Genomic DNA, 15,322 nt, shown 5'->3' with positions numbered 1-15,322 from the left:
AAACATTTTGACGCTGCATTTGTGCCGATGCTTGATACGATATATACGCATTTATACCACTTCCCTTTTTTAGATAAAAATCAATAACGAATTCAGTCATTATTCCCTTACAAGACCAGAAAGCAACTGATCGCGACATAACTCCCATTTTGTAAGCAGTGTATCCACGACTTCTTCACATTTCTCCTTTGATTTGTTTTGTTGGTTGGTTACTAAATTGATCACATGGAATGATCAGTGGTTCGATCTTTTGCTTGCTTGCGTAGCAATCTTTTGCTGCCTCTTCCGAATTTCTCGCAGAATCATAGATCAAAGATTTTTTTGTGCTGACCTCATGTGACTTAGCCTGCGAACGCAGACGTATTTCCGGCGGTCGTTTCTGCCGGAAATACGTCTGCGTTCGCAGGCTACATGTTACTACAGCTGTTAACTTTCTGTCACGCACAAAATTTCGTGACGGCGTTATTTCGTTATTTTCAGCACTCCCTTGCGTTCCTAAAATGTAAACACGAAGCAATCGAAGATCGATCGATTGGTTCAGCCAGCTGCGCAATTTTTTTGTCTTGTTCTGGAGTGATATTTCTTGTCCGTTCTTTTAATCGGAAATCTCTAACTACACGTAAATGAGAGGTCAACATAAATTCGAAAACGTATGTGCTGGGTTTCGCTTCAAATTGGTCGTTTTCCAAGAAACGTATGCCTCAGTAGTTTCGCGTTTAATGTGATGTTTCTTTCCCGGAAATCTAGACCATCGAATTAACATGGAGATCAGAAGCAGCCAAACCTACATATGGAATCTTAAGGATTTGCTTGGACAAGGAGCTACTGGAGAAGTTTACAAAGGCAGAAACAAGGCAAGATAATTAATTTATGATAATTTTTTTCCCATCTCACTCAGATGCAAATTACCGATAGTGTTCAACTCTGCCTTTAATGAGTTTACTCCTAAAACAGCAATAACTATACTAGGAGTTGCTTAGCTATATTTGCATTTTCTGCGACTATTTTAACGTACGAAGAGCACAAAAAACGAAAAAACGGTCTTTTAAGGGCGTTTTGTTTCATCGCATTTTGCTTTCGGTCTTCAACCAAATTTGCTTTGGAGAGCAATATTCAATAATGTTGCGATAGTTGATCACTCATTTTCATTGCAGATTTGAAAATGTCTTGAGTTTACTTTCGCTTTTCTTCTTCTCAGAAAACTGGCGAGACTTGTGCAATCAAGGTTTCGAACAACTTTGGAATGATGCGACCTTTTGAGGTTCGAAGAAGAGAGTACGACGTACTCTTGAAACTGGATCACGAGAATATTGTTAAGACTTTTGCAACCGAAATTGAGGTATATATGTTGTCGTTCAATTTGCCCTTTGGCATTCCTTGGTGATTAGTCTACACTGAATTGTCTCGAGTTTGCGTATCCGAGTGTTTGGATATTGTACTCTGTTTTTCCTCATTTTTTGCAATGATTTTCAGTGCAAGGACACAATACAACGGGGAAAAGTCTTTGCTTACTTTTTACACCCCTTATCATCTGATACCCAGGGTGCATGATTTATCAAGTTGCGACAGACAGCCTAGAAACGGTGGGGATTCCCCTTTACGTCATCGCACCAAAACAGAAACAGAATTAGTTCATTTTGAACACGGAAGTTAAATTTTGTTATGATCTGAGAGATATGTCAAAAGAAATACTGTAAGTAACTATTGAAAGAAGGTTTCCAAATAACTTTGAAACTGCGAGGAACGAAGACATCTTGAAACAAAGGAACCTTTCATCTCAAGTTGATTAAAATATACAGTATAGCAGGAAGTCGAAATACTTAATGAGTCAAGAACTCTTAAAACGGTGTATTCCTGTCTCGCATGGATATGTTAAGATAATTAAAATATTCAGACTGAAGCTTAGAGTGAGAAATGGCTTTTAAGACTACAGTCTCAGTCACAAATGTTGTAACACAGACAGCAATTTGCCCCCTCTCCCCCTTCAATGTTGATGTTTATGGGTTGGAGTGCAAAAACCAACTGGTAAATGCAACATTGATGGGAGAGAGGAGTAGGGGTACGTTATTCACAGCTTTGATGCGCTTAACTTGCTTTTAAAACGAAGTGTCACATAGACCACTTTCATAAATGGCCACGTCCTTTACATTCTTTTGTATTTATGTTAATTAGACCTACTGCCCTAATTTTGAAACCAATAGTCTTTTGAAATTTGCTTGTGATATTGAGGCTAGAAAGGCTTATTAGCATTAAAACAAGAATATTTTATTTGTCTGCCATTATGAGAGGTCTATTCTAAAGTATAATTAATTGCTTTTATAGCAAAAATGAGTTCAAGAATTAGTAACTTGCAGAAGCGTGTAAGTTAAGGGAAGTCAAAACAACTGAGAAATTCAAAGATACATGAGTGATGGGAAAGTTGCTTTGATTTGTAATGGAAGATAAATATTATGATCAGTGCAGTGCTTCACTTCCCACCAAATGAATACAGTAAATACAAGTTTTGTTGTCTTCTGTAATGGGTCGATCTGTGATAGTTTGTGCTGATCTTCAGTAAGTGTTGCGAGGTACTGCAGCAACAATTCATATATTTCATTGAAAGGCAGTCTCAAGTTCTAAAAGATAAAACAAAACAGTGCAGCTGACTTTCTTCCGACATACTGACTATAATAGACTCCAAATGTTGCTACTATTGATGGCTAGAAGTTATTTTTTTACCATATTTGGCCACCTATCAGAAGAGCTTTCTTACAGCTGTTTCAAGATAAAGCTTGAATGAGTATCCCTTTCTTTTATTGTCTGAGTCTATCTGATTTAGAGAGTTCAATTTCCTCGTCAAGGGAGAACAGACAAGTCACAGATGTTAGCCATTTTTGTTGCAGATGACAGCCTTAAGCTTGCTGACTTGTTAGAGTGTACCTGTTTGTATTAAGAGCTCTTTTCCTGTGTTCTTTTAATTGATTGTTGTGAAATGTCAGGCCTTCTTGCCATTTACCCAGATGCAAAAATTGAATGTTTTTGCAATTTAGGCATTTTTGAAGGGCTTTGGGCATAAAGGGCCAATGCAGGCTTTTTAAAAATATTTTCCAACAACATTGCCCTGGACATTTCTCTCTGATTTTAAAGTAAAGGGAAGTCACTTTATTTAATGTTGGTAGTTCCTTCAGTTATGAAACTGGTCACAGTGGAAGCCGACGGTGTGCCTTTTACCCCCCTTTTACCCCCCTCCCTCTGTCAGTGCTACTTCGCTTCATTTTTGAGAAATAAGCTATGCAAAACACTGCTGGTTCCATCATTGAAATGAAAAACAAGAGAAAGCTTTTTCTGGAATCAACAAAAGTAGTGAAGCAGCACCTACCGGTGTCTGTTTGATAAAAGGTAATAGAATTTAAACCAACAAGTTCATAACGTCAACCTGACACTTACGCTTTAGGCTCTACATTCTTTCAAACACTCTGTAACTCACTCAAATATGTAATTCTTGTCACTTAATCATAATTAATTATGCATGTTTTGCCTAGTTGTTATATAGTCCTAAGGGTTTTTCAAATATTCTATAACTGACGATGATGGTTCGATGATGTCTTGGAAATTAAAGAATGTTGTAATCTTCTTAAAGATAATAGAATTTGCATGCTTTAACAGTGCAGTCATCGATAGTTCATTCGATAATGCAATGTGAAAGTGAGTGAGTTTTCAAAAGAGATAGATAAATTGGAAGAGCAGTCTGAAATTTGCTGGTAGCCACAAATGGAAATTGAAAGCTTAAATAGATGTATCCAAGATAGACAAAACTACAAACCTTCCCTTCAACAATGATTGTCTTTCTCTCTATTTTCTATCACACAATTCCATTCTTGTTCCATTCGTCTGACATCAATATGGGTGATGTTCAGAATGAATGTCATATTGTTGCCAGAAGAATGGAAGATAAATTTTTATCTTATTATTGAAAAAATGTTTTGTCAAGGACAGATTATTGCTTTCAATCTACACACATTGAGGGAGTCACTCCATACTCAGACAAATCTGTCCAGATTAAAATTTGTAAAGAAGTCACCATTTTTTCCAAGTAAATGATTTCAGTCTTGTATCTAAATAGCATAAATTGGGACAACATGAATTTGACTACCATCGTTCAGAAGACCTGAGAACTATGAAAAAAAAAGTATGTTGTAGGAGCCAAATGTAGCTGCTTCAATTTGTATTACATGCATGTATTAACCATAATATTCCTCATGTCTTCCTAAACCTCTCTTGAGTGAGGACCGTCCCCTCTTTATGCAAACAACTTCGAAGTGCAATATTACCATGTGCCACTCACAATAATTATTATTATTGGTGGTTTGTTGTCAGTCTACAAACAAGGATTTCAAAAAGGAAGAAATGCTGGTTGGCTTGAACAAAAAAAAAATGTAGAGAGATCTACTGTTTTTGTCTGCCAACATGATGGCAATGATAAATGAGATTTTACTGCCCCATCAGTAAACTACTGTTAATGGAACTTCACCTTAGTAAAAGGGCTATTCATATTGCAATAGTTATCTTTGTGTTCTTTGTAGTCGGTTGTTGAGGGTCATAAAATCAATGGTCTTGTTGTAAATAAAACGAGGACATAAAGACCTTGTTCCTAGATCTCACATTGTAACGTACATCTGCAATGGCCAAATCTGTTAAGGCCTCATTCCTTACTGCTAAAGAGCATGTGTAATGCCTACCTGTTACATAGTAGAACCCATACAACTGGCTACTTTAATAGAGTCTAGCTATAAAAGCCTCAGTTAGCCGTCCAAGGTTCACTTGGCAGTTTGTCTTCTATAGTAAACTAAAGTAAACTAACTAGCTGTTTGCAATTTGTTAAAGTTTTTCCCCTCCCACCTTCCCTTTGGAGATGGGTTGGATATATTGCTTTGCCTTTATTAAAATTGGGACACCCCTGCATGGTGTGGTTTAGTCTGTGCAGTGACTTCCCCCAAGTTTGTTGGCTTGTTTGCCTTTGTACATTGCTTGCTAACCAATATTCTTGTACAATCCAGCACGTGCTGTTTACCACTCAGCTTGTAGTGCTGGGGAGATAAGTGATGTTGTTCTGTCATGTAATCCGAAAGTTGCATAGGCTCCCCCCCCCCCCCCCCTTCCCGGACTGGATCAACTGGGATGTTTTTCGCGAGTTGATCCAGTACAAATTTTGTACCTGCTCCTCCAAAAAAGCAATACGTCTATTGTCTCGTTCTATTGTGCCTTGCGTTATGCGTTTTAAAGCAAATTATGTTGATACTAAGGAACAGTACTTAACAGTACTTAACAGTAACAGTACTTTGTTGTTGTTTACTTTATCATTTTTGAAATCATTTTGGCAGCTAAGGACTCAAAATGAAATCATGGTTATGGAGCTGTGTTCTGGTGGAAGCCTTTTCACAATGCTTGAAAATCCCAGCAATGCTTATGGTTTTCAGGAAGAGGAATTTAAGCAAGTAGTCAAAGATGTTGGTAAGACGTCACATTAATTTTGAACATTACTCACGAATGATCAAATGATTTAAAAATGAATGATCAAATGATTAAATGAAGCTCATGAAGTGCATTGCCCAAAAGCTGTGACAGAATATCTTTTGAAGTACTGATAAAGGTATAAGTACTCATCAATGTTTTCAAATTTTGGAATAATACAATGATTATCATTAAAAGGCTAAAGTATGAATTCTGGTTCTCAAGATAAACAACTGCAATTTACCCATGTTCAAACAAACAATGTGCAGGCTAAGGCTATTTTAATTTCATTACTACACGGGGGTTTCAATAAAATTTGAAGTAGGCAGCTGGTTTGAGGCTAGTAGCCAACTGTATTAAGAAGGGGTCTGGGGGCATGCTCCCCCAGACGATTGTGAAATCTGGAAGCTCTGAAATGTGATTTCCAGCACTGAAGATGAAGGAAGATTTCTAATCAACAGAGACACTGAGTGTGCAATTAAGCGCATTCTTTTGATAATTTCCAGCGAAGAAAGATTTGGAAAACCATTTCAAAAGGAAAATTAACGATTTTTAACGTTATATGATGTTTCGACAACTTCATGTCATCATTACTACCAATTTCAAGCTGCCGGGAACGGCAAACCTTTTTTGCGCGTTTTTTCAAGCGCGAATTTCAACATTATTCAACATGAAAAATCAGTCATGTCGAACGATATGAATATGTCATTGTAATGTGAACAAACAAAAAGGCTTAACCGATGAAACTAACGAAAATTTTACTGTTTTTGGAAAACAAGTCTTGATGCAACGATTACTCAATAACGACCTGTTTTACATTAAACGTCTTGATATGTTTGAGGCGTAACTAAACGTAATTGAATTACGTAAAAAATGTGACGGTTGGTCTAGGCAAAAATGCGGAAAAAAGTTATAGCCGTGCACTGTAGCTCAAAGATGGCAATATCAAATCTGATAATTATTTTGAAATTGAGGTTAAAAAAGGTACATTCAAGTCAATCAAAATTTAATTTTACTTCAGGTTTGACGGAATCCTTCAATTAATTCAATGTAGGGTAAAAAGTAGCCGACTTCTCCGAGCGATGCAGCTGCCGCTTTTCGTCAGCCGTCGGTGCTTATTGAAACCCCTGACTACAAAAGTCATTAAGAGCTTACAAAGCTAAAAACTGTATGTCAATTGCCATTGATTTTCTCTAAAATAGCAGCAGGAATGAAACATCTGCGGGAGCAGGGTATTGTGCACAGGGACCTCAAGCCTGGGAATATTATGAGAGTTGCAAAAGATGATGGCAGGTAACTTGCGAGCTAGGACATTGAACAGAAACAGAGAGACCCTTTGGATATACATGTTTAAATAGCATTTATGTGATGGTTACAATGTACAGGTTTTCTGTCTAGAAATGGTTATTTTGGTGATTTTATACCCAGTTGCCCATCACTTTCAAGTAATAAATCTACGTCAGAAACCGATCCATTGCTGACAGAAACTAATGCTCTCTTTCATTCATGAAGAAAATTAAATTTTTTGCATCCCTCAATTTTTTTAAACGAGGAGTTGCCCTGGATTTACATTTACCGGTATTTGGGTACTTGATGCTATCTCCGCCAGACAATGGTAAATATTTTCTGTGCATGGGTGAGCTGAGGTTTCAGCAAGTCAAACTGTCAAGTCTAAGGACAGGAAACCAGGTTTATTGGGGGAGGGAGGGGAGGATTAAAGGTGAAGGATTTGTTACTGGTGCTGCCTTTTGACTCACCATTGCAACTTCCAAGCCTTGATTAAGGAATAAATTCTGAGCTTTGAGGACTACAGTCTTAATTTACATGTTGCAAGCTGTTCTTTTTTTTTCTTAATTGGGTCCTGACTTTAGTCATTGTCTGAAAATGTGCAAATTCTATTATATTACAGTTTTGTGTACAAATTAACTGATTTTGGTGCAGCAAGAGAACTGGAAGGTTCTGAAGAGTTTAAGTCGATTTATGGAACAGAGGAATACTTGGTATCTAACTTTTCTCTCTTTGATAGTCAAATTTTACCTTAAATTATAAACAAGAATTAAAACATCAACAGTTAATCTGTCCCCTAACCACTGGGCTTTGATACTTCTGGTATTATATTAATGGGTTAGGGTTGATTGGATGATGTAGAGGTTGTTAATCCATTGACCAGTGCACTGCTCCCTTGTTACTGATGAGGAAAATCATCTGGTGTTAGACTGAGTAAAATCTATTAAGTCTCACTCCGAGGAGTCAATGGGTGAAAGGGGACATAGTTTTTGAGGGGATGAAGAGGCTGTTAATTAACCCAGTGACTCCTGAACCACCCCCCCCCCCCCTCCCCAATTGACGAGTAAAATAGCCTGGTGTTAGACAGAGTAAATTTTATTAAGTCTCACTCCTAGGAGTCAATGGGTTAAAGGGGACATAGTTTTTGAGGGGATGAAGAGGTTGTTAATTAACCAATTGACTCCTGAACCACTCCCCCCCCCTCCCCCACCATTGATGAGTAACATCATTTGGTGTTAGACAGAGTAAAATCTATTAAGTCTCACTTCTAGGGGTCAATGGGTTAAAGGGGACATAGTTTTTGAGGGGATGTACAGGCCGTTAATTAACCCAGTGACTCCTGAACCACCCCTTCCCCCCCCCCCCCCCCTCCCATTGACGAGTAACATCATTTGGTGTTAGACAGACACTCCAAGGAGTCAATGGGTTAAAGGGGACATAGTTTTTGAGGGGATGTAGAGCTTGTTAATTAACCAATTGACTCCTGAACCACCCCTCCCCCCCCCTCCCCCACCATTGATGAGTAACATCATTTGGTGTTAGACAGACACTCCAAGGAGTCAATGGGTTAAAGGGGACATAGTTTTTGAGGGGATGTACAGGCTGTTAATTAACGCAGTGACTCCTGAACCACCCCTCCCCCCCACCATTGACGAGTAACATCATAGGGTCAATGGGTTAACCTGTACCATAGTGCAGTCCTCCTTGATTGAATGTAACGTAATATAATTATCTTCATTTGTAATTATGAACAGCATCCTGATCTATATGAAAGAGGTGTGCTAAGAAAACATGGCGTCAAGGCATTTAGTGCTACAGTGAGTATGCAATCAAACTGTAGCGTTTTCTGCATAGCTCCATTCTCTCTTTTTCAGTGATTATATATCAGGCAAAAGTCCTAGAAAGCAACAGAACATTTAAATGGTTTCAACTACTAGATGTGGAGTTAGATCAAAACTATTCGGGCCTTCGGAGAATGTTTTGTCACAAAACATGTTTACTTAACCCTGTGAGCGCCATCACACTGAAAGGAATTCAGTGGAAGATACTCACCTGACCCCATACTTAATTACCAATGCCACAAAGTGAGAAAGGGCCAGAAGGCTAAGGAGGGGAGCTGGAATCCTCAAACAATCGCTAAATACAGGCAGCCAAACAAAAGCTCTGCAAAGATCAGCTCAAAAACCATGAGGCAAGCAGTAAGCCCCTCCGAGCACCCTACAGATGATGTAAGCTTGAGGACAAAAATCCTGGCCACATTGGCGTGGGCTTAACTTTGCCTAAACAACATTTGGAAAAAGTACTGGTAGTCTTTCACAAACTTTGTGCTGAAAACTCACAGTCACCTAAGTTTGATTTTTTTTTACCTCTGGAGATAAGTGATATGTTTCATCTATGAATCCTCATGCTCCAAGGAAGGATGACATTCCATTTTTTTTCTCCTTGTTTCCTTGTACTTCATTAAACAAACATGTTTCAGGTTTCTAATTTTATAAAATAAGGACTTTACGACCTTTGACGTAGTCGTCAACAAAACAACAATATCTCCAGTTAAAAGAGGAAAAAAATGAATGTCAACAATGAGAATTTGCATACAACGTTTTTGAGCCATTTATGGCAACTGGAAGTGAGCTCTTTTCCTTTGTAAAACATTAATTTTATATAGCTACAATCCTGGACAAAGCTTGTTGGGAAAATGTAACGCCCTAATTTGTCTGTATGATAAAGGTTGAATTCTTCCAACATTCCCCCCTCCAACCCTCCCCCTCCCCCTATTCCAATGGTGGTTGTGCTTGCACGGTATTTTGCACCACATTATCAACATTAGACACGCTTTGTAGCACATATTCTTGTGGACAACAACAACGTTTTTTACTTTTTTTTTACTTTTACTCTGAAACCTCTCATTCCAATTTATTTTGAGGATACTTTGCCCACATTGTACGGTCATCCTAAAACGCAGACTGCAGACCTTGCAAACCAGGGGTAAAATATGGCGTTACCCTCACTATCATTGAGAGCAAACCGTAAACAGGCTAATCTGAATGTTATTTAGGCCTAATTAGGCTAACCGAATGTTATTTAGGCCTAACTCAGGCTAACCGAATTTTCATTTTACAGATGGTCTGCAGTCTGTGTTTTTCATTGTCCCCACATTGTTCGAAGTGAACAAGATGGACTAATCACAGAAAACTCACGATAGTGCAAATTTATATTTTGAGGTGACATTTTTGCCGACGTTTAAGTTGCCATCATAGGTCTATCTTGAAAGTCCCTAAAAAGAGCCTTGTTTTCATTATGGTGCTTGCTCTTCAGGTTGACTTGTGGAGTATTGGTGTTACCTTTTACCACATTGCCACAGGGCAACTACCCTTCAGACCATATGGTGGAAGACAGAACAGGGAGACCATGTAAGTGAGTAGATTTCAAAGAACTTGTGACTCAGTCTATAACGGTTGTCCAAGTTTCAAACTTCTGCAAGAAAATCCACAAAAAGGAAAACTGTCTTGCCAGGGATGTTGTCAAGTTCCAGGTAATAGCTATTTTATCTTTTGAAAGTTAACCCAATTTAGTGGAGAATAATTATTGTTATCTTTAATAAGTGTAACTCCATCAGTTATTCTGTTCCTAAATAGCTGCATGAACTTTCAGGCACCAAATTACATCAAAGAAGAGGCCAGGGATAATTTCTGGAGTTCAGAAGAGTCAAGGAGAAAACATCGAATGGAGCGACAAACTTCCGGAGCATACACGTTTGTCACAGTGAGTCAGTCATTCTCTTCTCTGATAAAGTCCTCCATAGATTGTGAGGAATATGGCCTGGGATGGTGGGTGCATGTAGTTTGTTACATGTTTGAAACTGAACACTTAAATTAAGTACATGTATTAACAGGGACCTGTAAAAATGGAGATGTTGTTCTTGGATGTAAAGAAAGTTTACTTATCTCCCTTGGTTGGGGGGGGGGGGGGGGTACTCCCTTATATGGGTATGTGCAGCCCGAAAGGGTGTGGTTTTTTAGCCATTTTGGTCTGAAATGAGTTAATTGATTTTTACCATTTTGGTCTGAAATAGAGTATGGTTTTTTCACTAGAGTCTTGATTTGGGTATTTTAGAAGAAGCTTCTTCGTCATTACGTCACCCCCACCCAATTTTTCTGGGGATCCCCCCTTCCCAGACATGCCTCACTTTTACAGTGCACTTGATTGATGGTATGATTCTTTCATCCATACTTTTTCACTCTGATTTTAAATCGTTCCCTGTATACACTAATATTTTCCTGTAATTACAAAGGTAGCTCCTTCTCTTCAGTTATTGTTGGTCCATCTCAGGATTCGACCTGCAACGTCATACGATGTGACGTTCAACCACTGAGCCAATGGATTCTTGGTTCTACAAGACATGACTCCTCTCTTCTCCAGTGTATTCCATGCAAATTTCTTCTCACATGATCGCCCAATTTCATATCCTTCTTACTAAATTAATTAATTTTAATTTCTATCAATTTTTCAGGGGGCTAAAAGATCTTATAACTCCTGTATTAGCTGGTGTATTGGAGTCAGAACCATCCCCTACATCAATGTCATTTGAACACTTTTTCTCAAATGTGCAGGATATTTTGACAAGAAAGGTGAGCTTTTGTCAAGACCTTGTTTATTTCATATTCCTGGCAGTCTTTATGCCCTAATTTTGCACATTCTCTTGTTGATTACTGCCTGTTTCCCCATTGTCAAGTTATACAATGTGCTTGTAAAGGCATTCGTTGAAGCTACTGACCCAAGTTGTTCTAAAGGGGGATAGCACAAACTGGCGGACATATCATTGTACAAAAAATAATTATTGGTATGAAAGTTTACCTGTTAAGTTGTCTACTGTATAGTGAATATTCCAATATATATATAGTGCTATCCACTCGTAAAACCATTCTAACTTACACTCTACATTTAATCATTACCAAAAGATCTCATGAATTCGATAGCAATGTGTATTCAGTGGAAATGCCCAAAAATGTGTCTTAAATTTAATACCAAAAGGCCTGGCACAGTGTAAAATTATAGGAAACAAGTTGGTGTAGTGCAGGGCAGTCATTTGGGGCCGGGAATTTGCCCTACTTACGTAAAGTTTCATTCCTGCCTACTTAAAGAGAGGAACAATCGAGTTAACACAACAAATTCACTGTTTTCTCACCAGCATCTCTAATTCCCAGCCTACTTAAAAAGTTAATGACAGCGCTGTGTGGTGTGTCCTGGGTTTTGATTCCTGGACTACTTGTCAAGAGGCTTAAATGTTTTGTTGTCTATTCAGCTAATAATGAGAGGTTTTGTATCTCATCAAAACCTAGAATGTAAAAATTTAATGTTGATTTGATCTGGTTTAATTTTTATTGATAAACTTAAGGATTTACACTGTCAGTTTCCCTGATAAGAAGAGCACCTGCACGTAGCTATATAAGCTGGTGATCATTGTTGTTGTTGTTGTTTTTATTGTAATTATTATTATTATTATTATTATTATTGGTATTTCTTTTTTCTTTCTGACTCAAAGATGTTGTAAAGGAATTTTTTTGTAAACAATTTACCGGTATGTATAATCATCTTTTATAAACTCAAAATTTTCTGAATTTTAGTAATGAGCATTATTATTATTATTATTATTATTATTGTTATTGTTATTATTATTATTATTATTATTATTATTATTATAAGTATTTGTATTTAAATTATTATTATTACTATTATTATTATTGTTATTATTATTATTTCTTTTGTCAGGTTGTTGACTTATATTCAGTGCACTCTGCATCTTTTCACAAGATATACATCAAACAAGATGAAACGTAAGTGCACTTTTAAAAAAAGGGCAGCAGTAGGTCAAGTATTAAAATATTTGTTTGTTTACAGGTTTGCCAAATTTCAGGAGTTAATTGCAGTTCAGACTGGAGTTAGTGCAAGGCAACAAATGTTAATGTTTAAGTATGAAGAGTTCAAGCCAGATCCCATGGCACCAGCGTCATCATATCCTAACACATCGGTGAGAATGTAGACTAGCAACTATTGTTTCAAAGAGTACATAATGATCTTCTGGTCCCTAACTTTAACTTTAACTTTAACTTTAATTTAACTTTAATTTATTCACCACAATTCATGGAGTGGCAGGGGAGAGGAACAGAACTTTCGTCCCAATTGACACCCAACCCCTATATCCATAGATCAGACTACAACACTGGGAACTCTGTGCCCTACTCTTCTCAAAGAGTGTGTGGGTTCTTCTAACACAGAATTTATACCCAAGGGTTATGAGACTAGCCCTCTGGCTTGTAGTCCTTATCCAAGACGACTTGAAAGTCTAACCATTCGCAGATGTCGTTACAAACTTAAGGCAGCACTTTCTCCTCAGTTATTTAAAGACCCTGAGTGTTGGTCTGGCCGGAGTTGAACTCACAACCTCCCACTTGACAGCCTGGTGTTCAAAGAAGGATTTGCTCTTGCAGGGTATTTCACGAACTCAAGCTACTCTCCTGAGCCATTCTGGTGTATATAATCATGGCAAGCTAGTCACAAGTCATTGTTTTACCAACTCCCAAGCAACAGGGTCTGAAATTAACTTTTTTATATGGGCACCAAATTGCAAATTGTGGTCGCCAAAAGTTTTCATCTGAAAAATGCATGTCATTAAAATGAAAAGCGGTCCTTTTGAAGAGAAAGTTTATAAGACCTCAAATGGAAATATCGAAATTCATTTGCCCCTTAGTTTGTTGAAGATTTCAGCCATGGAAACACATGTCACATTCGGTCGCACACAAGCCGCCGTGACTTGCACGACGTTATGCAGGTAGTTAACAGGAAAACTCCTTTCATTTTTATTTCAAAAACAGCAGGACAAAAGCAAGGCAACTCTTGGCAAACAGCTCGATACTTTTAATTATTGTCAAACGGACCCTGAGCAAACAAACGCCTAACTTTTACGTTGGGTAATATGTGCAGTGGGATAACCTTCTATCGAATAGGTTGGTGTTTTGCAAGCTTAACACCAGGAGGGCCTCACAAGGCAGGCAGATATTAACACACACAGATTTTGCAAAAGGACAATTGCCTTGCCTCCACTCAAGAACTTAAAGTGTATATGACACGAAATTTTTTTTACAGTTTTGACATGTACATGTATGTAGATAGCAGTTTTTGACACAGCACAGCAGTGAAAACTTGAAATAATGATTTACCCTAAAGAATGGCAGACATTGGCTACAAATCTTGTGGCTCTAAGTAATGGGGTTTACTGCAGATTTGTTTCAGTGCTGGTGAGACTATGAACTCTGAACTTTTTTTTTGTATTCCTGCCCAGTCATAGGTTCTTTATTAGTAAATTGCCTTTAAGATATGCTTTCAAAAGTTGTCTTTTTTTTTTCAGGAAGATTCTTTCATGGTAATGATCGGTGGAGATAACATTTCACCTGACAGACTTTATCTTCACAAAATACGTAAGTTTATCCATGTTACTCTGTATTCTGCTACCAGGTTATGGGAATTACATGATGTCCTTTAAGGAAACAAAATTTTAGTATGTTCCTACAAGAACACACTTTTTATTTTGTAACCATCCATGCAAAGACAAAGTTTTATTGTCTGATCAAACATTGAATTTTGGTGAAATCAGATTTCAAAACGGTTTTAACCCCCTTGTTTTTTGCATGTGGAGTCATTTCCTTGTGACATGCTGTTGACAGAACATGATACAGTAGTTGATTGCTTAGTCATTTCCCCTAGCATTGCATTTAAGTGGTTACAATGTATCAGGTTTTCATATAGATCAAGCATTTTTAGCAACATTTTTTCTTTCATCCAACATGTTGCATAAGCTGAATTAATGAAAGCAGTCAATGAGAAATGGGGGGACATATGCTGATAACAGAAGTGGTAAATTCACGAACGTCTGCCAGTGGTCTTTGACTTATATCGTATTTGATGAAATATTTACCTGTTAAGCCACACTCAACTTTGTGTAAAGCAAATACAGTACATTTTATTTTTGTAAAATTAAATGTTTTGAATGTTCAATGGTGCCTTTAAAGTCTTTGTTGAAATTAAAATCACATATGGTTGAACAGATTTTTACCTATGCTAAAACTAGTTTACCATGTAGATTAAGACCTCCCTTTTTTAAATTTCCCATTTGTAGCTACCTTAACAAAACTTTCAGAGGAACACTGCAGTTTTGAATCTGATGCTTCTGCGGCAAAGGTTGGAATCAAATAGAGTAGCTTTGATTAACTGCATGGGATAAAATAATAACTCACTGGAAAATTTTGCTCTCCCCCTTTCTTCCTGAACCGTGACCTCCATTAATGAGTAATTGATTTTTTTGGGTTTACAAATTAATATAATTGCATTTTCAAAATTTTTCTCACACAGATAATGACAACCCGAGCTCATTTCTGCAAATATGCTGTCCAACAGTACACCAGGGCAACGAAGGCGATGTTACATACAATTGAGAGCATTTTGTTAGTCATCTTAATTTTTTGGTTGTATTAGATTATTTCATAACGTA

At 37.5% G+C, this 15,322-nt stretch overlaps 1 protein-coding gene across 4 annotated transcripts in view; it reads left to right on the top strand.

Annotated features, from left to right (window-relative positions):
* LOC138011555 (serine/threonine-protein kinase TBK1-like) overlaps nucleotides 1-15,322 on the top strand; it is a 33,456-nt gene that overhangs the window by 6,208 nt on the left and 11,926 nt on the right. For 3 of the 4 annotated variants that reach the window (XM_068858620.1, XM_068858622.1, XM_068858621.1), the window contains 14 exons: nucleotides 748-854; nucleotides 1,199-1,339; nucleotides 5,361-5,490; nucleotides 6,693-6,783; nucleotides 7,400-7,490; nucleotides 8,532-8,594; nucleotides 10,093-10,187; nucleotides 10,429-10,539; nucleotides 11,288-11,405; nucleotides 12,547-12,611; nucleotides 12,676-12,805; nucleotides 14,183-14,252; nucleotides 14,951-15,012; nucleotides 15,184-15,275. In XM_068858620.1, coding sequence (XP_068714721.1) covers nucleotides 762-854; nucleotides 1,199-1,339; nucleotides 5,361-5,490; nucleotides 6,693-6,783; nucleotides 7,400-7,490; nucleotides 8,532-8,594; nucleotides 10,093-10,187; nucleotides 10,429-10,539; nucleotides 11,288-11,405; nucleotides 12,547-12,611; nucleotides 12,676-12,805; nucleotides 14,183-14,252; nucleotides 14,951-15,012; nucleotides 15,184-15,275 — 1,352 coding nt within the window. In that variant the 5' untranslated portion in view covers nucleotides 748-761. Of the gene's footprint in view, nucleotides 1-486; nucleotides 651-747; nucleotides 855-1,198; nucleotides 1,340-5,360; nucleotides 5,491-6,692; nucleotides 6,784-7,399; nucleotides 7,491-8,531; nucleotides 8,595-10,092; nucleotides 10,188-10,428; nucleotides 10,540-11,287; nucleotides 11,406-12,546; nucleotides 12,612-12,675; nucleotides 12,806-14,182; nucleotides 14,253-14,950; nucleotides 15,013-15,183; nucleotides 15,276-15,322 lie in introns of those variants that run through there. The other variant, XM_068858619.1, reaches the window with a different exon arrangement.

The sequence above is a fragment of the Montipora foliosa genome, chromosome 7 (assembly GCF_036669935.1).
Source record: "Montipora foliosa isolate CH-2021 chromosome 7, ASM3666993v2, whole genome shotgun sequence".
Lineage (NCBI taxonomy): Eukaryota > Metazoa > Cnidaria > Anthozoa > Scleractinia > Acroporidae > Montipora > Montipora foliosa.
The sequence above is the reverse complement of the archived record's forward strand: the minus strand, read 5'-3'. Positions and strand labels throughout refer to the sequence as shown.